General features: G+C 35.5%; 1 protein-coding gene across 1 annotated transcript in view; it reads right to left on the bottom strand.

The window, feature by feature from the left end:
• Window positions 1–24,451, bottom strand: part of LOC142342688 (glutamate receptor ionotropic, NMDA 1-like) — a 106,666-nt gene continuing 82,215 nt past the window's right edge. Inside the window, exons 13-21 of the mRNA XM_075394181.1 lie at window positions 21,502–21,814; window positions 20,275–20,413; window positions 19,598–19,793; window positions 19,251–19,398; window positions 15,819–15,944; window positions 10,104–10,295; window positions 9,819–9,967; window positions 876–1,021; window positions 1–530 (exon numbers count right to left, since the gene is read on the bottom strand). Of these exons, the coding sequence (XP_075250296.1) occupies window positions 425–530; window positions 876–1,021; window positions 9,819–9,967; window positions 10,104–10,295; window positions 15,819–15,944; window positions 19,251–19,398; window positions 19,598–19,793; window positions 20,275–20,413; window positions 21,502–21,814 (1,515 nt within the window). The 3' untranslated portion in view covers window positions 1–424. The remainder of the gene's footprint in view (window positions 531–875; window positions 1,022–9,818; window positions 9,968–10,103; window positions 10,296–15,818; window positions 15,945–19,250; window positions 19,399–19,597; window positions 19,794–20,274; window positions 20,414–21,501; window positions 21,815–24,451) is intronic.

The raw sequence follows: 24,451 nt of genomic DNA, 5'->3' as shown, positions 1-24,451 counted from the left end.
TTCAACTTTAAAACTTTTATCTAGTAAAAGCTTGTTCTGAGCATTCCGTTACAAAAACAGTGCATATCTATCAAAAGCTATTACTGAGGGCGGGAATTTAAGAAAAAACAGATCGTAAAAGCTTAATTCAATCTATTCTTGGAAAAAGCAGGTAAGTAAAAATTCAAAAATTAGCATGCCTCTCTTGACCCGTGCTGTTTTTCTGAAAATTATGAAGTTTCAGTTCCAGAAGGCATCATTTCATGTGCTATTTCACCAATTATTTGCTCTCCAAATTGTAGACTCCAAAAGCTCTAGTCTATCCATAAAGGATTGTTAACAGGGTAGGGTCCTTCAACGGGTCAAATATTTATCCACGAAGTAGCGTGTATTTAATGCCAGAAGTCACATTAAAGTTTATTTATTATAAATAAATAATTTCGGTTTAATCGTAATCGTCCAGCAGACCATCGTCAGAGTTGAACTCAATGTCGGCTTCTGCTCTTCTGATTGTACCCCCTGGTGTGTCGTGTAACAGTCGTCTCCGCAATCTGCATAAAGAAAACAGCCAACTAGTTGAACATCATAATGTCATTTAATGTGGGCTCGAAAAGTAACGTTGACTAACATTTCGTTCCTAAAAAAATCAACTCTGTATTGTCACAACGATTTTTCAAAATTTGTCGCTTGAATGCTGTTGAAACATATATAGCCGGCCTGTTAAATTAAGGGTTGTTAAAAATTTAGATTTCTTGGACAGAAAACAAACGGCTGCTGAGACCAGTCAACGCCTGGTTAAGAATTCAATCATTTTTTGTCGCATAAATCAAACGCGCTGGCGTGAAAAATGAAGTCTTGATGTTAATAGAGAAGAATTATAAGTCTAATATAATCACCCTTCGTTCTCCTGTTCTGCAGTGACTAGTTGATTTTCCAAACTGTCAATTTTCTCCGCAAGGGTATCCTGTTGACTGCGCAGTCTGATCACTTTCTGGGTCAGAATTTCGTTCCTCTCCGCATCAGTCAGCGAAATTCCTTTCTTCTAGAAAAGTGGACAACATCTATGAATACTTAGGGCTGAACATAGCTCTTAAACCTCAACGTATTTTTTAAGCTTGATTGCATTTCGCAACTGGATCGCCTTATTGTTTGAACCCCTCTTGAGGCATGACTTATATACTGAAGGTTTTTCTGGTTCTGTCAATGTTAAACGATCGATATATATCTCGTAGGAACTTTCTCATGAAGCGTAAAATTCTTGAATAGATGATTTTTCCTTTTTCGAAGAGTTATCGAGATAAATTGGCCATTTTCGTAGCTAGATCTAGAATCATAAACTTGCGGACTTTGCATTTTGTACCGGGTTTCAGTCATTCATCATTTTTTCGCTGAAATGGAATTTTTGTTCCGACCCCTCTTGAGAGGGGAGGAACTATATACTCAAATGGTTTTTTTTGTTCAGACAATTTTAGCCGATCGATATAATAATCGTAGAGTTGTGACTGGTATCAATAGAAAGACCGCGCAGCGTAGAATATGCAATAAAAAAGATTTTTCAATTTTCGCTTTTTATATGGAGTTATCGAGGTTTAAAGTTTTGTGAATATTAGACGTAATTCAGATGTTTTCACATTTTTGACCAAACTTTTGTCAATTTGGACCAAGTTTTCGTCAATTTTGCTAAAATATGTTGAAATTGTTAATTGTAGTGTTATTGATTTTATCTCTAAAGATAAAGGAGGGTTGTTGAATTGTTCGATCGCAATTGAATTGCAAGTTAGAATGTATGCTAAATGTTTTCAAAATTCAGACTTTTTTCGTCGAAAAAATTGCTTTTCTTTAGCCCACTTGCTTTAAATTTGCTGGAAGTAGACACCTTAAAACTGCGACCATATTCTTCTTCAGCTCAAAAAAGCTAGTTGTACTACCGCTGGCTTTAAGAGTATTCTCAAATAATAATTTTGCCGATTTTTTGCAAATTTAAACTCGATAATTATACAAAATGCATTATCTGTTTTTGACAAACTGAAAAGCCTTGTATAAAAGTGATCTATTTCGCAACCGTTTCAACAATTGCTTGTTTTGGTAGACGCGCAGCAATATATGAACTGATCTTGATCTCACCATGGATCCTTATGATATACAAATTTTAGATTTTAATGGGGCGCGGCCTTTTTTTGAAAATATTTCCGCTATGTAAATTTTTTTTATGTAAATTACGGACAAGAATTTCAAATCAGGGCTCAATTAATGACAGATACTATTTACAATAAACGAGACCCAAGGCGATTATATTATGGTTTATATTTATACTTTTTGTAGCGTCCCAATCAGAGATCCAGTAAGCTTTTAGAAGGTATGAAAGAACCTAGACTTTTTTCAGTTGTTATCTAATGTCTGTTGCGACTTGCTGTGGGCTATATATTAATGTCGGTAACGGTTTTATGTTCAACTAATGGTTTCTTTATTTTGGTACTACGCGTTTTCAATTTTTCTTTTGTTTTTGATCATAATTGCATATTTTATGAGACCATTTTGTTTCCTTGTCTAATTATAACATTATTGACAAGTCGAATTAAAGGAAGGCATTGTAGGAAAAAAGCACAACGTTGGAAAAAGGCGTATTTGGATACGTTAATTGTTTTTGTCGAATAGTTTATGCTTTTTGGGCTGAGAAATGGGTTATCTCGCAAAACTTTGTGCGTTTTTTTTTGTTTTGCCTATGTTTGTCTTTCTTTTCGTTGTTGTATGCAATATCTCTAATAACGATAGATTTTAATTGCTTCCCCAAGACGTATATGTAAACCTGGTTAATGATTTCAGTTTATAGCTGTTTGTTTTAATGACTTTCAAATTAAAATTAAATTAATGAGTTTAAATTTAAAAACAAAAATATTTTTTTATTCCGCCTCCTATTTGCTTTTTTCCCTGACGATGTAACTCAGTCTTGCTCATTAGAATTACTTTTCTTGATTCAAACATTATTTTTGCGCTTGGTAATATGCTGTGACTGATTGCTTCGACCTTTTAGTTTCATAAAATTTTTCGAGATTTCTATACTGTTCAATTTTTGGTTTTGTTTTTGTTGTCATGACTAAGTAGTCCTTTTATAAGGAAGACTGGTTAGTTTTAAGACGAAGAGAAAAAAACGACTTACAGTTCTTGCAGGTAACATCTTATAATTATGGTGCCTTGAACAGTGTCATGTCGTAAAATTGTTGAAGTTTTGGCTTCTTTATGTATTTGTTTTCTTGTGAGCTTGTGACTTAGTCTCATTATTAACAGGCCCAATTGGCTTCCTGAGGAGTTTAAACTTAATCCATTGCTTTTTGTTGTAATCCTAAGTCTGCCATGACTTTGAAAATATTTGTTTTCAAAAATAAATTTGCGTTTTTGAGCTTCGTCTTTTTTAAATATTTGTAGATCAGTCTCTTTAAACACAGGCCACAACCCGTTTCCATTGAGCTATAGTTTAATTTTATAACGGTTTAAGCTTCAAACATTTGTTTCTAGGCTTTTTTACTACTGTTACTACGACATTTCATAAAATTTTAGATTTTTATATTTGTACATTTCAAAGGATTTTTAGGTTCTTTTTTAATTATAACAATAAGCATTGATCCCATTGGCGTTGAAATTTTGCGCAATCGAACATTGTATAATGACAAGTGTCAATTGCTTCCTATGTACATATAAATGAACATTTTAACTAAAACATACATTTCAGTTGATATCTAATGACATCAATAACTGTGAAATTAATTGTTTTCAAAAATGGAAAAGTGTTTTTGAACTTCGCGACTATTTGCTCTTTTTGTCGACCTGTTGACCATTCGCATTGGGGACAGGTCCCATATCTTTTATAATGAAGTATAAGCCAAGTTCTTTTGTTTTGATTTTATCTGATGCTAGTTTGATTTTGTTATGATTTTTTTTATTATAGACATCGAGTTTTGGTCAAAAATAATGTTTGTTGTTTGATTTTTATTATTGTCTTTTCTAGTAGTCTATTATCAACAAATTTCATCGGCCCTCTAGCGTGGCAGTATTGTATTCCATGGGCTCTTTATTGAACGATGAGTATGTTTTTGAAAGTTTTCTATCTCTTTTAAGAATGTGGATTAGCGGGGTCGAAACATTATGTGCGTACGCACATTACCGAGCCTCCTTGTTTAAATTGTAAATTTATAGGCAATAAACTAAATAATAAGTAACATTTTTGCTGATAGGAAAAAAATTGGAAAATGTAGTATTAGTGATTTAAAAATTGCAAGACTTAAAATATAATTTGAGTTATTAATCGTAATTATTCTGACGCAAATAAATATTATTTTAATTTGTTTTGATACAAATTTATCAATTGGTTCGAGAAATAATTCCGCGAATTTTCGTTCTGGATTACTTCGGTATAGAAATTGTTCTCTTTGCACCCTGTTATTGGGTTTCTGTTAAAAGCAATAGCACTGGGATTAGACAACTGATATCAAACAATTTTAATAACTTTGATTTCTTTCTATTGTCAGTTTAATTCAACGTTTCCCAAAAAAGAAAACGAACTGCAAAATTTTAAAATATAATGGTAAATTAGGTTCGCAATCAAAGTTTAAAATTGTTATCTTATGGGTTTGTAAATATATTCAAAAACATTTTGTTAATTGTGTTATCAATTATTTCAAGAGTTTTTCAGGAGTTCGGCAAAATTTTGACTTTAAAGTTCACCGATTTTTAGCTTTGAACTATTCTAATTTAAAACAAAATTGTAAAAAAAAAATTTCTTGTTAATATCATTTTGCAGAATACAATAATCAAAGAAGAAAAAGAACAAGTTAGGCAGTGTATGAGGTCAATTCAATTTTCAAGTAAGAAAAAGTAATATATTGTTGAGAGCTTTTTATTCATTGAGCTCTGCATGACATAATACAATAAAAAATTTGCTTTGGGTCCTTCTCAAATTACTGGATAAATGTTTAAATGACGATTTCAAGTCCTCCAGTGATTAATTTGCACTCAGAAAACTTTTCGTCATCTCATTCAATGAAGCAATAATTTGTGGACTTTGGTGATCAAATGTTCCATAGGGCACACATTGTACTTCAGTTTTAGCTCTGATTGCTATTCAAAATTATTGAGGCCATATAAGTCTTGTCCTGCACAATTGAATTGTTTTCTCTCAAATCGACAAAATCGACTCAGCAATCAATTTTTTTGCTGAGACAATTAGCTTTCCGGATTTGGTAGATAGCTTGACTAACAAGTTCAGAATTATGCTCTTCCGGTCTTTAGGATTAAAATTGTGTCGTTCCTTGTGTCGTTCTCAATAAAACTTTGTTTGAATTTGGTAAGATAGTATAATGTCTAACTAAATTGGACGGTACCAGGAGGCACGTGCTAAAAACTGTAACTTTGAGAAACACCAAGTCATAATGTTGATTATATAGATGTAATTCAATGGTTAGGAAATGGATGACTTTTTCATGGTAGCAAAAGAAGATTTGTGAAGCAAATCTCACGAAAGTCTTAACTGTTGACAAGGAACAACAGTGGGCAAAGGGTGGCCCAGGCATATCGTGCCAAAGTAACTATAACTCAAGGGCCTTTTTTGAAACACCGCCGACACTGGCGTCAGTGAAGCATGCTGATTAGTTTGCTTCTCTGACGTCCGGCTGCAGCACCACCAACACTACACATTCACTATTAACTGAAGGCGGAACACCGCAAAGTTTTTTTCTGGTGACCCCCCTAACCAAGCTCGAACGCGCAACCTCAAAGCAAAGGAAAGGGCAAAGGCATGGGCCAAGACAAAGATCGCGAATCAACCCCAAAGACCAAGACCCACCCCTCTCCCCTCACCGGACAATAAAGAACCCCCAACGCAGTCAACATTTCAACAACACAAAGCAGAATACAAACCACCTAACAGCAATGCCGAACAGAACCATGCAACCACCCGTTTTGAAAGCAAAAATCAGGGTGATGGGGGAGAAAATTGCAAAGAACCTGCAAATAATGAGCGAATTGATTGACAGTGGGAACATAAATGCAGCAAAGAATGTTCACGAAAAGGCAGCGGAAACATTTTCGGAGTTCGAGGAAACAAGTTACGAGATGATTTCACAGCTTGACGAAGATGAACATGAGGAGTACATCGGAAAAATCACTGACACGTGGAACAACATCGACATGAAAATCAAAATTCAGAATCAACCATCGCAGGAAAACACCACAACAAACTTACACACAAGACAACAACGAGACAACAGTAACAGCCAATTCGACAGCCGATAACTCAGCAGCCAACAACAACATCAACACTAGAGCAATTGGACAACAGCAAACATCCATTAACAGAAGTTTACACAACGAACAACCGGAAACTAGCAATTCCGCTCAACGTGACAACCTCAACAGCTTTTGGTATGACAGACTAGCTTACTCAAACAGCCTAAACGACCAGCAGAACAGAGTAAATGGAATGGGGGACACACAGACATTCAATCAGCCAACAGTACAACCACAGCAATTGTCAACAACGTTATCACAACCAGTTCCATTCTATACGCCTTATGTGGAAGCTCTTCCAAAGATGGATCTTCAGAAATTCAATGGTGACCCGAGCAAATGGGCAGATTGGTAGAGCCGTTTCAGCTTCTTGATTGGAGATACTCATCTCAGTGATGGACAGAAGATCGCCTATCTGCAGGTACTTGTAATTGGAAAAGCCAAAACAGCAATTGAAGGATTTGCCTGCAACGGACACCTGTACAAGGATGCAATAAACGAGTTGAAACAGCGTTTGGGGAACCCAAACGTCATCATTAGCAACTTGTTGGAGAAACTCATCAACTACAGGCCACCAACAACATCTTTTCCTTGGATAATTGTAAATTTTTCCACTTTCATAAACACCATGACAAGGACACTACAAGAACTTAATTTCGAAGCCGATCTCAACAGCACGACAATCTTGAAGCATGCAACCGACAAACTACCTTACAGCGAAGAATTCAAATGGAATCAGTTTGTTTTACGACGAAGAATTGAACAGCCGACACTTGCAGACTTCAACCAATGGATTAAAGAAATAGCCGAAGCAAATGAACGTTCAACGCATCAAGGACGAAGCAGCACCAGCCTTAGCACAGCCAGTGACACACATCAACGAAATTTCAACTTAAATGGAACCCGACAATTTCATCAACAACCAATTCATCATAACAGGGAACAACAGCAGCAACAACAACCAACACAGAACATAACCAACTTTAGCAACAACAACAGGAACCAGTACAACCAGAGGTGCACAACACAAATGTTTCAAGTCGTGTTTCAACACAAATGAAACACCAAGTCATAATGTTGATTATATAGATGTAATTCAATGGTTAGGAAATGGATGACTTTTTCATGGTAGCAAAAGAAGATTTGTGAATCAGTGAAGCATGCCGATTAGTTTGCTTCTCTGACGTCCGGCCGCAGCACCACCAACACTACACATTCAATATTAACTGAAGGCGGAACACCGCACATGGACGATACTCGACAGATGCAATTTTCACTTAATAAGTCATACACTATGACTAATCTAGTCAACAATCCTTTTGATTAATCTAGTCTTCGTAAGAATTCCCAATCAAGTTGGTTTTGTGTGATTTCAATACACTAAGCCATCGGTCATTGAATTTTTTGTTCGGAGGCCAAATTGAATCATGTGTCGCATGTGCCTGTGTAGGCATTCACCCAATCGGCTCTGAATTTGAACAATTTTTTGAAGATTGAAAACCCGAGATATTGCGCCAGTTATATACACTGATCAATAATTTGGGGTTATCCATAAATCAATTTGTTTTTAAAAAACAGAAGTTATGTTAGCTTGTTTAATCATCTCAATAACTCCTCTTTATCTAACGGACTCGTTAAAAAAATAAACGTCAGAGGATCGGTCAGTTGGAAAGCAGCACCAATGCAATAGCGCAAGACCCAAATTGGTGACGGACAGTTTTGAACGATTAAGAGCAAGAAGAGATTCAAGACACTCATGTCTTGATATAAATGTAAAAACAAAACTGTTTGCTTGAGTATGCTTTTACCTGAAAATTATTTCTGAGAAGTACTAAACATTCAACTGAAGTTATAATTCAGCAATTTGGTTAACAAGTTTAACCTGTGCTTTTTGTTGTTGAAGACTTCATTCAATATGGTCCATCTCATTCTTTAAAATGCTAATGATTCAAGTATTTGCTAATGAAATCTGCTGATTTTTTTCTGTTCAACAAACAACTGTTCAACAAAAACAACTGTTCAACAACTCACTTAAAATTCTGAAAACTGTACAATAAACATTGTTATAAAGAGATTTTCCTAATCAATTATCCTGGTGTCAGTCTTGAATAAATATGGAAATTCTTTTTACCGCGTACAAATTTGATTGTCACTCCAATTTTAGTTTTATTAATGTCGCTGTGTATTGGCTAATCGGAGACGTCTGAAAACTAACTTAATTGAATTCTCAAGCAACTATTGACCGATTAAGCTTTCTTTTCTGTTCTGATAACTCCGTTCTGGTAATAGATTCGTGCAATTTTGAGTAGTAAGGAGCAATTATTATGTCAAATTTTCCTATTTAATTTGGTTCAAAATAGTTTAATTTGTAGTCCCCATAAGTAATATGAGTTTTTTCTCTGCTATTGCTTTTACCAGCTGATATAGTAATGTGATCTAAAATTGACTTAGGTACAGAGTTTTGTTGTCTGTACAAAATATTAGCCAGAAAGTTAGGTTCAGATATGTTAAGAGTTTTCTCAATCCAGAAGAACGTTTCAAATTTTTCACCACCCAAGTTTAAGTTTGTGCGTTATTTTGAATTGATCTATTCTTGTATTATTTATATCTCCTGCAGTTTTTGCTCATTGTTTTGGTCTTTTCGAAATGAAGTGTTCTTTGGGTTGATATAAATTTGTTGGGTCAGATTCTCTGAAATAGGTTTCGTGAAAACCCAGAAATTGCATTCATCATGCTATCACCATTGAAACGCTTTTGTTGTCTTCTTCATCTTATTTAACGAAGTCTATTAAGATGGATAAAGTTAATGTTGTTTTCTAGAAACTTTTTTCTGGAAAATTGCGAATTGATTCATCAGGGGTCCTGGATTTAATTCTATGGCTCCATAGAAAATAAGACAAGGAGCTCTATTAATAAAAGTTCTTTTGTAAATGGTTCTTCAATAAACCTGTTCTTCTTCTTCTTCTTCTTGCTCTTATGACATATTGCTATTGGAGAATTGTATTGATATTGGTGTGTTGTTACCTGTACTGAAGCTCAAATCAATTGTTATTGAAAAAGTTGTTATTACTTATATTACTTATTTCAAAGTATGCGGACGCGTATGATGTTCGAAACATGACTTCGCCCAGCCTCCGTGTTGTTTTATGAACCAAAATGATTTTAAGCATTGGGCTTCGGATATTTTGAGTATTTTCAAAAGGAGCAATTATATTATCTCAAGAGAAATTATTATGTTTGTGGCCGTCAGATTATTGCAAGATAACTGCGCTTAATAATGATCAATTTCGACCTTTCTCCGGTCAGTCTCTTTAGGTTACAACGCAAGCAAATGGTTCCAACACCAGTAACATGCTTAAAGCGACATATTCTGTTTCTCCAACTTGAGGCGACAAAATTTCATAAAACCTGAAGCATAAGTTCTTAAAATGGAAATAGACAGTTAAAAAGCAATTTAAAAAATTCTTTATCGACATTGCAACTACGCTTGGCGAGTGACTGTTATTTGAAAGCTAACTACAGCTGGCATTTAACTCTAGTTTGGTTAATGTGTCGATTACCGAGTCCATGAGCACGTCCCAGAGTAGACTGGTGCGATGTCCCCGGAAGTAGTTTGAGTACCTCTGGTAGAAGTGTGTCTCCAGGGGTAATAGAACCCCGCCCAGTATCATCCCAGCTATCAACACGTACAGGATGCCCGTAGCGTGCTCTGAAATCAAAGCAATGTGTTTGCTGATTTGAAATATTAATTGTTGCAGCCTGAACGATGAAAACTTCGTTTAAATTATCCAACGACAATTTGGAAAGACAAAGAAAGTCATAATCGAAAATATCTGCAATATCACCTGCTGTAATTTGATGAGTGTATCCACTCAAGAATCCGCTGCTTTTGCTCCCACTGTTCTCGTATATGTCACAGAGAGACTCGGGTAACCACTTGTCGTACAGGGACTCGAATGTGGTCAGAGGCGTGGCCAGAATTGCCAGGTTGGCCAGAGGAAGAAAGGGGTTCCCTCGGTTACCAGCCAGTGCGTAACCTAAATTTTCGTAGCATTAACTGTGCTCTTTCCAAATTTCTACTTTTGGACGAATTTAAGATAAACGTTTCGAGAAATTTACAGCTAGATGAAATGAAAGTTGTGAAAAAAATGAAAAATAATTATTTTAAAGAATGGTGCCAAAGCTATTTTAAAAGAAAACAAAAATGCTCGATAATGTGCATTCATACATAATGTTCTGACCCCGCTCATTTATATTTTCGACTGAATTGTCTACGAAATGAAGAGATGTTCAAAAATAGATATGTCAGTTTAAAAAATTGTAACAAACAGAAGCTTCTGAATGAATTGAATAATTCCATGGCGGATTAGTGCAACTATGAGACCTGCCATTAACAAGAGTACGCGACAATGCAGACAAAATAAACAAATATTTAAACATTGTTTACAAAAACGCTACGGCAAAAATCTCATTTTAAAAGTACTTAGTAACAAAGTCAAAATAACCTCAGATTGAACGTAAACTACACAAGTTCTTTTGTACTTAAATATAAAGCAGATGGAACCTGTTTTTAACAGAACTAGGTATGAGTTCAACAAACAGAGGAAAGAAAGGGGGTGATAAAGTGATTTCAAGAATGTGATTCCAAGAAGATAAGAAATATGAACAGATAGACCATAGGCGCAAAAATTTGTCAAAAAAACAGTAGTATCAAAACCATTGAAACTATATACTTCCAAGAGAAAGCTTTAAAGATCTTATGAAAGTAGTTATGAAATCAATAGAAAATTGCAAAGTGTTGAAGCCATTAAAACCATATATTCGCAAAAATTTTTAAACAATTTTAATTGAGCGTCTTTGCAACGACAACGGCAATCGTCAATGCTGTGATAATGTGACCAAGCTTCAAAAAAAAGCAAAATAAAGAAAAATATCTTAAAGTGTTTTAGAAAAGTCGTATTATCAATGTCATACAAGCAATAGCTGAAACATAAAAGCGCCAGCCGGATCAAAGTTTGCCTAAACATATATAATATGGGAGCTGTCATTAGTGGACTGACCAACAGGTTCTCAAAAGTAAGTTTAAGAAAGGGGTTAAAGTTCCAAAATTCTCCAAATTTTTTGGGAAAAATATTTTTAAAGCAGTAATAGCTATTTGATATCAACTTAAAGCATTAGATATGTTCATTTAAACCTCTTCGAGAAACCATGAGCTATTCCCGTAAAACAAAATATATGTTCTTTGGGCCTCATTTGAACGTCAATGGGATTTATCAGTGATTGAACCTTGATATGAACAAGGCGGCTCGTTAATGTGCGTTCGCACATGATGTTCCGACCCGAGCTCATCTACATTTTTGACTTAATTGTCAAACAAATGAAGAGATAACAAAAATAGATGTTTGATTAAAAAAAATTGTTACAAAACCTAACTGCTAATTGAATTACATAATACCATGCCTCATTACAGGGCTCACGAGATCTGCCAATATAAATACCACGAGAAAAAACAATAAACAACAATATAAGCAAAAACAAAAGTCTCACGGCAGAAACCCAATAAATAAATTTAAAAGCACCTAGTAACAACGTCAAAATGCAAACAGATAAAACCTTAATTACACAAATTTAGTTTTTCCTAACTACACAGCAGATGGAAGTTCTCTTGATAAATTAAAAAAAGTCATTATGAAACTAATGGAACCTGTCTTTGCTTAAGATAAGCCATATGAATATTCTAAACACGCAGAAAATCTCAAAAAATCGCGAGCGATTAACACAAAGACGCAGAAAATCTCAAAAAAATACGAAAAAAAACACAAATTATTGAAACCATTAAAAAATCATTAGCTATTATCTGAGTTTTATGTATTTTTTTAGTTTTGATTCATACTAATTCAGCTAAAATTATACTGAAAGAGAAAATAAGTTCGTTCATTTGGGCCAAATTTGAAAATCATTGGGATCTGTTATTGCCTGATAAAGCTAAAAGAAGAGAAAAAAGAAACACAAATACACCACTCACAACTTTTTTTAATGAAAACTCGTATTGTACACCAAATAAAACATCAGTTACGACGTCATATCAATAGACAGGTTATTTTTGGAATTCAAGGAATTGGATGGGACCTCTCAATGTCGAGAATAAGTTACAAGTTGACGAAAAGAACAACAAAAACTGAAAAGTTTGAAAAATTTTTGAAGATGTATAATATCATAATTTATAAAACTATTGGCTATTAACTGACTGCTTCCGGCAACATCACTCATTTAATCGTCAATTACAAGTTTATGAGACCGATCAGAATTTTACGGCTACCTAAAAATAAAAAAAAACTCAAAAACAGAAAACTCGAAAAATTTAAGCGAGAAAAGTTTCAACGCCATTAGAGAAAGAACTTTTCGGTATAAACTCTTCTATTTTCAAAATTTTTAACAGCTAGTTGATTGTTCTTATTCTTAGAAAATGACTTGAAAAACAACAAATATAAACAAATATATTAAAACCACGAAGTTTTCAAGAAAAGCCCTAGTATCAAAGACATTAAATTGAATAGTTTTCAACGGAATTAAATAAACACGCTAAATTCTGCCTCGATGGAATAGCAGTCATAGGTTTCATTCATTGGTCATCGATAACTCATCACAATAAGTCGTATGGCAAAGAAAAAGCATCAAAACCACGAAATTTTTGAGAAAACCCATAGTATCAACGTCATATAAATCAATAGCTTTAATTGAAGGCATTTAATACGCTAAAGCATGCCTAGATATTGTGACGACAAGGATGTTTGTCTTTCAAAGGTTATCAATAAGACGTTACAACATGTCATTGACTATGAAAACAACAACAAACACAGGCAAAATCCAAAAATTCAGTAGAAAAGTGCGAGAAGAAAGTGTCGAAGCCATTTAAACCATAACCTTTTTTCTCTGAAAACTTTTTCTACGATGCATTGAACATCTTTTTTAAGCCAATGGGAGCTATCAATATTAGGAAAATGTAATGAGATTTCAAAAAGATGCAAAGTTACTAAAAAGTATGCGAAAATTAAAAATTATGTGACTCGTGCACCGAAGTCATAAAACCAATAGTTAGAAGACAAAACCGCTAACTAGATAAATTGTTGTTGATGTAGAACAAAACGCGGGTATGTCATTACTGAGACTGACTTACAATCCACCAAAATAAGCTTAAGATTGATTTATGTTAAAAAATTTAAAAAAAAACATTTTTAAAGTCTTAACAGCCAATAAACTCAATAGCTTTCATAGAAAGTCAATGGATACGCTCAGCTATGCCACGATGTGAATACGAGGATGTTTTTCATGCCCAGGTAATCAATAAGACATCACAATATGTCTCATGACTATGACAAAAAACAAACACAGGCAAAAACCAAAAATTCTGTAGAAAAGTGCGAGAAGAAGGTGTCAAGTCATTTATACCATATTTTTTTCTCTGAAAGTTTTATCTATGATACTTCGGACATCTTCGCTAAAACAATGGTAGCTATCAATGTTAGGATGACGTGATAAGATTTCAAAATGAACCAATAGAACGAAATGTCCAAAAATTAAAAAAAAAATGAAATCTTGTGGCGTTGAAGACGTATAACCAATAATTAATTGATAAAACCGCTAATCAGATTAATTTTGATTGCAGTAGAAAGGAGGAGAGTCCTGTTTTTACTGAGCCGAGCTAACAGTTCTCAAAAATAAGTTTATGATTTACTAAAATTAAAAAAAAATTCGAAAATTTATTTTCAAAGTCTTAACAGCCATTAGCTGTCCACTCACAGCATTAGATAGGTTCACTTAATGCTCATTACAAAATCTATTACACCTTTAGTCAATAATTTTATGCCATAGGATTCTAAAACTTTAGTAAAACCTCAAAAAGAAAAGTCCAAAAAAAACATGAGCGATCCCTGGGAAACGAATTTTTTGTTCATTGGGCTTCATTTGGTTGTAAATGAGGTTTGCAATTAACGGAGCCTCGATATGAAAAGTGACTAGCCTCTAGGTAACTTGAAAAAACAAAAAAATGCAAAATTTTCTTTAAAAAAAAGAGCTCCCAAATAGAATTCGAATTTTTTTTTGATATTAAACTTCCCTCTGAGACTAGAACTTGTCTTTTTTATCTCCTTTCGTCTATTAAGAACCGAATATTGATTGATTTTGTGGCGTGAAATCTAGTTTTGAATTAAATTTTTTGTAGAAAAAGCGTTAATTCGAACAAAAATTACTGTAAAAATGAACAAAAGTGAACCAAATATCCCATGTTCATATGAAACTTTAAACCTCGATAACTCCTCGAAAAAAAACGAAATTCAAAAAAATCTTTTTAATTTCGAATTCTACGCTGGACGAGCTTTTTAATGATACCACACACATTTCTCTACGATGAATATATCGGTCGGCCAAAATTCACGGAACAAAGAAAAACCCAGTTGAATATATAGTTCCTCCCCCCCACAAGAGGGGTCGGAACAATAACTTGGCTACGATAGACAATAAAGAAACAATAAATTCTGAAGATAATTAAAACAAAGCGCTCCAATGGAGTCTGAATCTTCTTGATTGCAAAACTCGCCAATGATATCACAACTATCTTTTTTGTCGCTGCTCATCAATATGGAAACAAAATTTTTCCCTACTTTAGCGTAAAATATTTTTTGATCAGGTCAAATATCGTAAAATCAGGTCAAATATCATTTGTTCACAAACATTTAACGCGAATACAAACTCCTCTAACTCCGCGAAAAATACAAACTCAAAAATATCATCTTTAATTTAAATTTTTACCCTTTAAGGGGACTCGAATGATACCACTAACAACCCTCTATAATAAATATATCGATCGCCCGAAATCAACTGAATGAAAAAAAACCGGTTGATCATATAGTTCCTACTCCCACTAAGTTGGGTCGGTAAAAAAATAACGTGATGAAGATATTCTGTCGATCACTGTGTGTGCGCCCTTAAAGAAAACTTTGGCAAAGATTGATCGGTACAGATGGAAGGGAGTCCACTCATACTGCGAGAATATGAGGATTAAACCCTGCTGTCCGATTTTTTCTTGAATGACGGATGCCAAATACATGTTTTAGTCGAAACCCACTGTTTTCATTATCATTACATGACTGAAGAAAGTGTTCCAACTCTTGAAAGTGTTTAAACACTTTTACTCCTCAATGCTTGCAAAGAAACCTAACATCTTCCCAATAAGAGAACCCGGATATGCACTTCAAGCAAAATTTTTGAAAACTTACTTGAAAGCAGATAAAAATCCTCAAGGATTTGATTCGGTTATAGGAAAAGAATTTGTCAAAAAATTGCAATTAAGTTGACTGCATCATTAAAAACGCCTTTGATTTTCGGTATGAGAGAACTAAAAATCTGAAACTGTTAAGAAGAAAAAGATAACGAAGCAGATCACTGTACCTTGATACCATCCGCAGTTCGCTAATGCATGAAATTATGTTACCTACAGCTAATATGCCTCAACAAATAGTTAAAAAATGAGCACTGTATAAAGAGATGTATTGACTAGTGACCTCCACTGGATGCGATGACCTCTGAGATGACCAGCTGACATTGGTCCTCCTGTTTGGCAGCTCCGAGCGTGTGGAACAGTGTCGGCCCAGAATCCCACACAAACGCATTCACCTCACTCCTCTTAACTAAGCACAACAAAAAAGATTAATTACTTGCTCCTTTTCACCCTGCCTCCTCGAACAAGTGCCTTTTTCAAATTCAACGGGTAAATGTGCGTTCGGATAAAATGTTCCAGCCCTTAATATGCCACACATTTTTATTAAAACGAAATTCTATTTCCTTTTCGTGCTTTTGCGGACCTATTTTTGACTATTGTTCTGCTAATTTTGGCGTTTTCCCCGACTTGTTTCAGTCAATTTTTCAGCAAATTTTGGCGTTTTCTCGACTTATTTTTGACAATTTTTGGCTAATTTGGCGTTTTTCGGAACTATTTTTGACTTGGAAACACTTGGATTTAAACTTGCCAAGTCTTGGCCGAAATTTAGATGTAGACTTGCAAGTCTTGGACAAGACTGACAAGTGCAAAAAGTGACATGATCATAATCAGTTCCTATCCACAGCTGCTGCTAATGATAAATCTGCATTCTGCAACAACTAATTTAGTCTACATATTACTCGCGTGTTCCGACGACAGATCTTTTTAACTTACAAAGGAAAATGAGGAAATGAGGGTTCCAAACAATAATATAAAAGGAAATGTAAAGGGATGGCAAAAATGTTTCATTATTTAATTCGTTCTGAAGTACAGCAATTTACGCGTCTTTGAGATTTCACTGAAAGAACAAATGAATTAGAAAGTCGCACGAGTCGTTTTCTTCTTTACTTCAAACTTGAGGTGCAGAGAAGAGAAAACAGAACAGCATTTGATCGTTCACTTTATTCTTCAATTCATGATATTTTCTTAGAACAGCAAAGTCTGTTGAAAAACATCGCGTATTTCCTCGTGTCATTCAAAACTTTTCATCAGAAGTTAAGATCCATACCTAGAATTTTCGAGCAAATTTAATTATTTTTGAATGAAAAGACATCTAAAACAGAAGTCATTGCTCTAACAGAAATATGGTGCAATAAAAAAAATTGAAAACCCTAATCAGATGTCCTGCACTGATCGATATTTTAGTTCTTAATCGTAGAGCGCAGGTTCAATAATCATCTGCATGATGAAATCGTTATCAGCAGCTATCTATTACTATAAAAAATTTTAGTAAAACATCATAGTTCGACTTTGAAACAATTGTACAACCAGTACAAAATGTGATGTTGTTATATTGCGCTTCTTCACCATTTGTTACGAAAAAAAACAATATAATAAGGCTCATTGTTTCTTTTGAAAGTAGTAGTAGTAAAAGACTTACAAAAATTAGATGCTGTAAACAAAGTTTAAAAAACTACAATTAAATGTAAAAGCAAAGAGTTAAGCTATAGAAAAGTTACATCTATAGATACCAAGTGTATGTTAAACAAATGTCATTTCTAGATCGCGTTAAGTCCAGCAGCAGGTCGTGAATTGTGGTTTGTCGGGAAAATTTTGACTTGAGGAAATTATTAATGATATACAGGAGATCAATACTAGTCTCGCAACACGAAAAAGATTTTTCGATGAGTCGTTTTCTTGATCTCATTAAGACTAGGCTTTCCAGATGAACGGCTCGTAAGATTAACGGATTTTTTTTTCAATGTTGAAGTAATCATCGAAACTAATGCAGTTATTTTCATTCGCTATTGCCAGAAAAACGGAAATCACGTTCAATGAGTTGATAATGATCGGCAACGAATGAGACTTCTGTAATAATTTCTCATAGTTATTACAACCAAAACACCAACGAAGTCCGTGATAGCTTAAATTCTCAACCTTCAGAAGTTCACAGATATCAGGATACCAGGCAGGTTAACCGTACAATAACACCGAGATAACACATGCTTTGCATAGATTGAACTTAACTCCAATGAAAGATTCGAAGGAACACTATGCTTCAAATAACTAAAAGCTCTAAGAGCTTTGCCAAATTGGGTCTTTAATTGAGCTCCCCAGTTGAGTGAACTAGATAATTCAACAACCAGGTCGCTGACCTGCTCGAGCCAAGATAGTTCGTCGTTTCCGATGAACAAGGAATCGGTGGATGTCCAGTTGAAATGTAGGTAGCCACACTTCTGAATATTGAAAGAAAGTGAATTACAATAGGACCATAACCTAAGAGCTTAAAGATCATGTTGAACAGATTGTACGCAAGATTCCTTATGTCATAGAAATTTTGGCAGCGTCGGCAAAACAGAACAATTTCAACACTCAGGAACTTCATGCATGTCATCAATGTATATCAAAAAAAAAGAATAGGTCCCAAAACACTGCCTTGCGGCACACCACTAGAGACAGGTAAGCAATCCGACAGAAAGTTACCGATATAAACTCTGTTTCCTATCTGCAAGATAAGAGGAAATAAGGACCACAAAATTCTCATCAGAACCAAAGTTTGAAAGCTTCACGAGCAGATAGTAGTGGTCGACTGAATCAGACACTTCAGAGAAGTCGAGATAAACGACAACTTGTTCAACTTTTTCATCATTTTGATACAATTCATGCAAAAAGATTAAAAGCTGAGTCACAGTTGAATGTTTGGAGTGAAACTCTTATTGTCTAGGATTCAGACGATCTTTAACATTGTCATAAATATATATAAATGGAAACTTTTCCATAATTAACAATACTCTTGGAAGATTAGAGATGGGTCTGTAATTTTCGATGTCGGCTCTTGATCCTTTCTTAAAAATTGGTGTTATGAATGCACATTTCAGGCCTTTACAAGTATTTATAACGTAAGTAAAAATGAGATTGTACATGGGCGCCAAAGAATCTGCTGCTTTCTTCAAAATAGTTTGAGGCAAACCATCGCAAGCCGCTATAGACCTATCAGACACTTGTAAAAATTGCTCGTGAATATCAAATGTTCTAAAGTATATTCAATAATGCTTAAGTATATTCAAATATGCTAAAGTATATACAAATATTGTAAAGTATATACTAAAGTATATACTTTAGCATATACTTCAATTATGCTAAAGTATATGCAAATATGCGGCAGTACTCAAACCATCCGAGAACTCTGTGCTAAAAATTAATCTGTAAAAGAAGCACAAACGTATGAATTGTGCAATCTACTTGTAAGGGTTCTCTGTAAAGAACCTCACCTCCATACAAATGAGAAGTTGCAGCCCAACTTGAGAAACAAATTGCTCAAAACTCAATTTCCTCGATATGACCATATTTGTTTTAGATATCTTTTACCTGGCTACATTAATTACTAAGCTTGCTTCACTCTCTTTGAGCCAATCCTAGAGAGTTCTATTTATCTCATGCAATAGCAAATGCATTGCGCTTTTTTAAGAATATACCACACAAGAACACAAGAAGTTTGTAACCTTATGCGGCATACCTTTCTCTAGACCCTCTCCTGTATTCCTAACGCACTTCTTCTCCATATGCTGAGCCAATTTCAGATACTCCTCGTCATTTCTGAATTTTTCGATAACAAAGCTTTCACACACTGTGCTGATTATAAAGTCATCTGTCGGGTTGCGCACCTGGAAAATTGATTCAAACGACGAAATCAATTAGATTTTACATGATTGTGCACCAAAATAGACCATGTTTTTCGAATCCCAATTACTTGACAATGAGCTGCAGCGCTGTTAGGCTGGGTAAAGAAAAACAATTTGTTCCCCAGTTCAAGCGGTTTAACAACATAGGACATAATGGTGGAGATAATTAGAGTTCTTGTACCCTTGGGTCTCGGAAGAATCCCTGTGGGAATGTGAGCGTGGGTTTCTCCGACACCATGAATGCAGCGAGGTTAGCAGTGTAGGTAGTTAGTGCCAAGAGACAGAATAGAGACCAAATTAGGGAGATCAGTTTGCTACTGGTGGCTTTGGGAACCATGCTCATCAGAGATACGCCTAGTAGGACACCAATTGTGTACCTGGAAAAATAAATAATTTGTTTATGAAATGATTTCATGGAATAGATAAAAATGATCGACTCGTCAACCAGGGTGGAATATGCCTATGCACAAATGTTTCTTAATACATAATAATGGCTAGTCTTGACCAGCATTTTATGACCGATGACAGAGCGGCGTTATCGAGCTTTATTTCTCATTTTTTTCTCATTCTGCTAGACGCTCCTTCGGCTATATCATTAATAATTAGCTAATTTGGTCATGTCACACAGGCCATTTATAAGAGTCCTTATCGCGTGCGGATTCATGAAAATCACAACAGAAGAAGTTACCAGGACTGAAAAAGTTCAATGCTTAACCAAATGTTGCCTACGACTTACTGTCCCAATTCTTTTGCTTTTGAAATACCTTCTACCGATATGTTTCTCTGGCCTAAACTGAGGGCATTTTTCACACGGAATTATGAACAGTTGAAGCGAGTTCAAAATGATTATTAACGTACCAACTAGAGTTGGTGGCATCAAACTGACTGCGTGCAGTAAGCACTTTGCCATCTCCTCCCAATCCCCCCTCCTTCTCCTCCTCCTTCCTCGTCTTGGCTGTCCCAAATGGACTGTACTTCTCAACTATCCACAGACTCACTGCAATACATAATGAACCCACTGAACAAAAACTTGATGCACCTCAACAACATACTAAACATGGTAAATGTTGACAATATCTTCCCATGTTACATGGCAAGATACCATCAATATATGTACCAGTTTGCAAGATCTTTGCATAGGCATAAAGAAACAAGATCGTGGCAAGATAATCAAGATAAATTAACCACGAAAGGTAAGACCTTAACAGATTTTTTGGCCAGATAGTTCAAGTTTTGCAAGATCTGTCAAGATCATGCATGTCTTTTGATAACTATCAAGTAGTATCAAGTTTCGGTTCCCCGGAAAATGAGTGAATCAATTACTTTTCGATTCGTTCATCTACCAGGGAACCCAAAGTTGATACTCCTTGATACGACATGCATGATCTTGAGAAATCTTGCAAAACTTGAATTTTCTTGTCAAGAAATCTGTTAATGTCTTACTTGTCATGGTTAATGTATCTTGATTATCTTGCCGCAATCTGGTTTCTTTATGCAAAGATTTGCAGGCTGATGATGGAATTGTCGAACTTTACACGGTCAAAGTTTTAGAAATAAGAGAATGCATTCCAATCAAAGCTTTTGCGTAGCTGTGTCGAAAAAAACTTTATAATATTGAAAGGAATTTGCAACTTTTCAGAAAAACAGGCTTCATACATCATGCTGAGGTAATCACTGAGCTTTTCCTGGAGTTCATCAATCTGCCATGTTCATTTAAGGTCAAAGAAGTCAAAAAAGATCACAGATGCTTCACACTTTTTGTGACGGTAATCGCATAAAAATAATACGCCCCAAATGGGTGCAGGATAGATCCAAAAAACAAAACTTTTCGCACCTTTCGTTAATTAATGAGATACCAAATAGTAAGAAATAACAAAATATAAAAAAGAAGTAGCACCATAAAACAAGATTTAGCGCGATATTTTAAGATTGAGCAAGAATTGTCAAGATCTTGTTGGGATCACACTGCAATCTTCAAGGAAACTTTTCGGCTTGGTAGTGTATTTGAAATTTTTAAAAAATTATCAAGAGTGAGCATGACATAAAAAAATTTGGATTCACTGGGTTTCTATAACGAGACGTTACCTGAGACAACAAAAACTGCCATCGCAATCATCAACCACACCATACTATCAAAAGGTCTCAAAATTGACGAAGGATCACTCGTTTTCTCTCTTCGCTTCGTCACCACAACCAAGTTGCTCCAGTAGTATACATGTGAGAAATCGAAGAAACGAGACCGGTCCGCTGTCATACTGATCGGACCGAACACCAAATCGAATGTCTCATCTGCAACCTTCCCCAAGACACCCGTGAATTTTTGAGACTTCTGATGGAAAAGTCCGTATGTCGAGTTTACAACAACGTGCATTGAGAAATCAGGTCGTTGTTCGTCTTTCTAAACAACATTTTGCGTAAAATCTCAAAACACGCACCTGAAGTTTTAAAACGCTGAAAGTCTGCAGTGCCAAAAGTTCCGTCATACCAAGCCAGAAGCCGACTTCCTTGAACTTTCGGCATTTTCAAAGATGCAAGTTGCGTGTTTTATGCAAGTTTACGTGACACAGAAGTCACTTCGAAATTCTGACAACATCAAGAACCGCAGCGATAAACGCCAGAAGTTATCTGTGACTTCACCATCAATCGTATTAGTAGTGAATAATGGGGTGGTCTACCGCACAGATATAGGATCCCTCCCTACCCAGTCTCGAACCTACGCCAAAATCACTCTATCTAACACCTAGAAAGCTGCCTACTCCCTTGAGCTACAAAACCCAAATACTGCTAACATTGTATCACTATTTACGGTTATTGGATTTTGTAACACAATTCTTTAAAACAATTCAAAATACCGCGAATTCTAAGGCAACTTGGCCCAGATGGTACGTCATTATGACCAACTGGGCTAAGTTGCCTTCTTGTAACCAATATTACTTTTTATCATGATTGAACAAACAATGCTATCACAATTTTGGAATTTTATCTGAGTTCGAATAAATAAGCCACCCTATAAATACTAAGCTCCAAAACTTACAACCACTCAATTTCAGCAGTTACCATGAATAGCTGTCCAGAAAATTCAGATAACTTTCGATTCATAGTCTACAGTGCTCAATTCCTCATTCCCTCTCAGTTTCCATTCGATTCAAACAGCAAGAGACGCAAGACCGACCAACGAGAGGCCAGTCAGACAACCCAAGTTCAGCCAAAAGGCCTTGCACACTGGATTGATCAGTTCACAGAATAGCAATTTGCTGTTGTTAACCATGAGCCAGAAAAGACTCAACAGCATTTCAGATGGTGCGACGACATCTCATTTGAGCACCAACACATTCTGGTCTATACAAACGATAATCCAAAACATATGGAGAAGATTATCAAATCCTATATTCGCCATGAAAGCAAAATCCTCTTTGAGATCAAGGCAAGAATTTTTGCACCATCAAGCGCGTTTCAGACGTTCAATCAGCAATTCTTGCGTCTCAACATATCAGACATTACAAGACGGGGAGACATCTTCGAGCAATTCACAAGAAACGCTGATACCGTAAGGGACATTTCACCCAAAAGATGTAGCGCAATGGAGACAGTGTGGGAAATTGAACGATCTTGCCCAAATCGGCGATTAGAGCCAGCAGGCATGACGGATTATCAGAGAAGAATTCTGACGAAAATTGAAAGCCTTGAGAGTACCGATTCTCCGTTCAAGAACACTTTAGAAGACTACATTGATATATTGGCGACTGGCTGGGGATCAATTTACAGATCGGATCACTAGGTCTACTTGGAAGTTCAATGTGGAATGAATAATGCGCAGTGTACTTGCTGGGAATGTTGGGACGCTCCTTTAGAGGAGGACTGGGAGAACAAGGCGCGCAAAGAAGAGGTGGAAAATTCCGATGAATCATCTAAACAAACAAAGAAAAACTGATAAAAAAACTGTAACTATAAACACCATTTTCTTTATATACACTCTGTAAATCAGTTGGTTGGGGCATTTGAATGATAAACATTCCTGATATTAATAAAGTATTGAACAACTTTGAAATTGTTTCCAAGCATTTTCCTAGGAAAGAAACAACAAAAAATGCCTTTTTGGCAGTTTGTATGTTCATTGAACCAAATTCTGATCTCCAGGTCATCAACAAATTGGCCCCACATGGTGGATTGATAGGACCTGGTGATAGCAGACTTCATAAATATCTCAAGCATTTTAAAATTTTGAGAACGCATGCTGCATTTCATGATGCCTTTGGGTTCATGAAAGAACAATACGCAACAGGGCCCGGCTATGTATACATTGTTTCAAACATTCCTAGCCATTTTCTTTTCGGGCACGTTACCGGTGTTCTTTTTTGGACAATATTCAAACTAGTTTTTCGGTCCTATTTTGATGCGTTGCCATTTTAGATGACTAGCAATAACTTAGATAACTTTACACTGCATATTTCAAAGCTCGCAGCTTTGCAATTTTTAAACAAAAATCAGAATGAAGAAATTATTTTGCGGAAACTGTGTTGGAAAAAGGTGGGTCTGAGATGTGTTCCCGTTCAAACCGAAATTGATCTTACTCGAGATGAAATTGAACTGCTAATTGAGGCAGCTAAACTGTTGGAATACTTTGTCGCTATATCACAGCAATCGAATAAGACGCCAACACCTGAGCCACCGCCTAGGAGTACACTATAGTCATGGCCGACTCACCGGATTGTCAGTTGGATTTTGCCAGTAAGATTATTTTTGATGATAACAATGAGGAGCGCCCACCGTGGAAACTGTGTGGAAACATTGAAAGATCTTTGGTATTTTACAGTATTCACATCTTTCTTTTGATTGGAGCGATTGCAACGAGCCTTTGCTTGCTGTTCATCAATAAGTTCTCAACCGAAAGACCAGAAATTTGGTCGTTTTTAGCATTTAGTATTGGCTGTTTTATTCCCACACCCAAATGAATAAAGTTATTGTAACGGAACCTCATTTGATGATGGTGGTCGTCGGACCCAGTGGATCAGGAAAAACACGCCTGGTTGCAGAT

This window comes from Convolutriloba macropyga, chromosome 7 (genome assembly GCF_964194025.1).
Source record: "Convolutriloba macropyga chromosome 7, txConMacr16.3, whole genome shotgun sequence".
NCBI lineage: Eukaryota > Metazoa > Xenacoelomorpha > Acoela > Convolutidae > Convolutriloba > Convolutriloba macropyga.
Note: the sequence above shows the minus strand (reverse complement) of the source record. Positions and strands in the feature narration are given on the sequence as shown.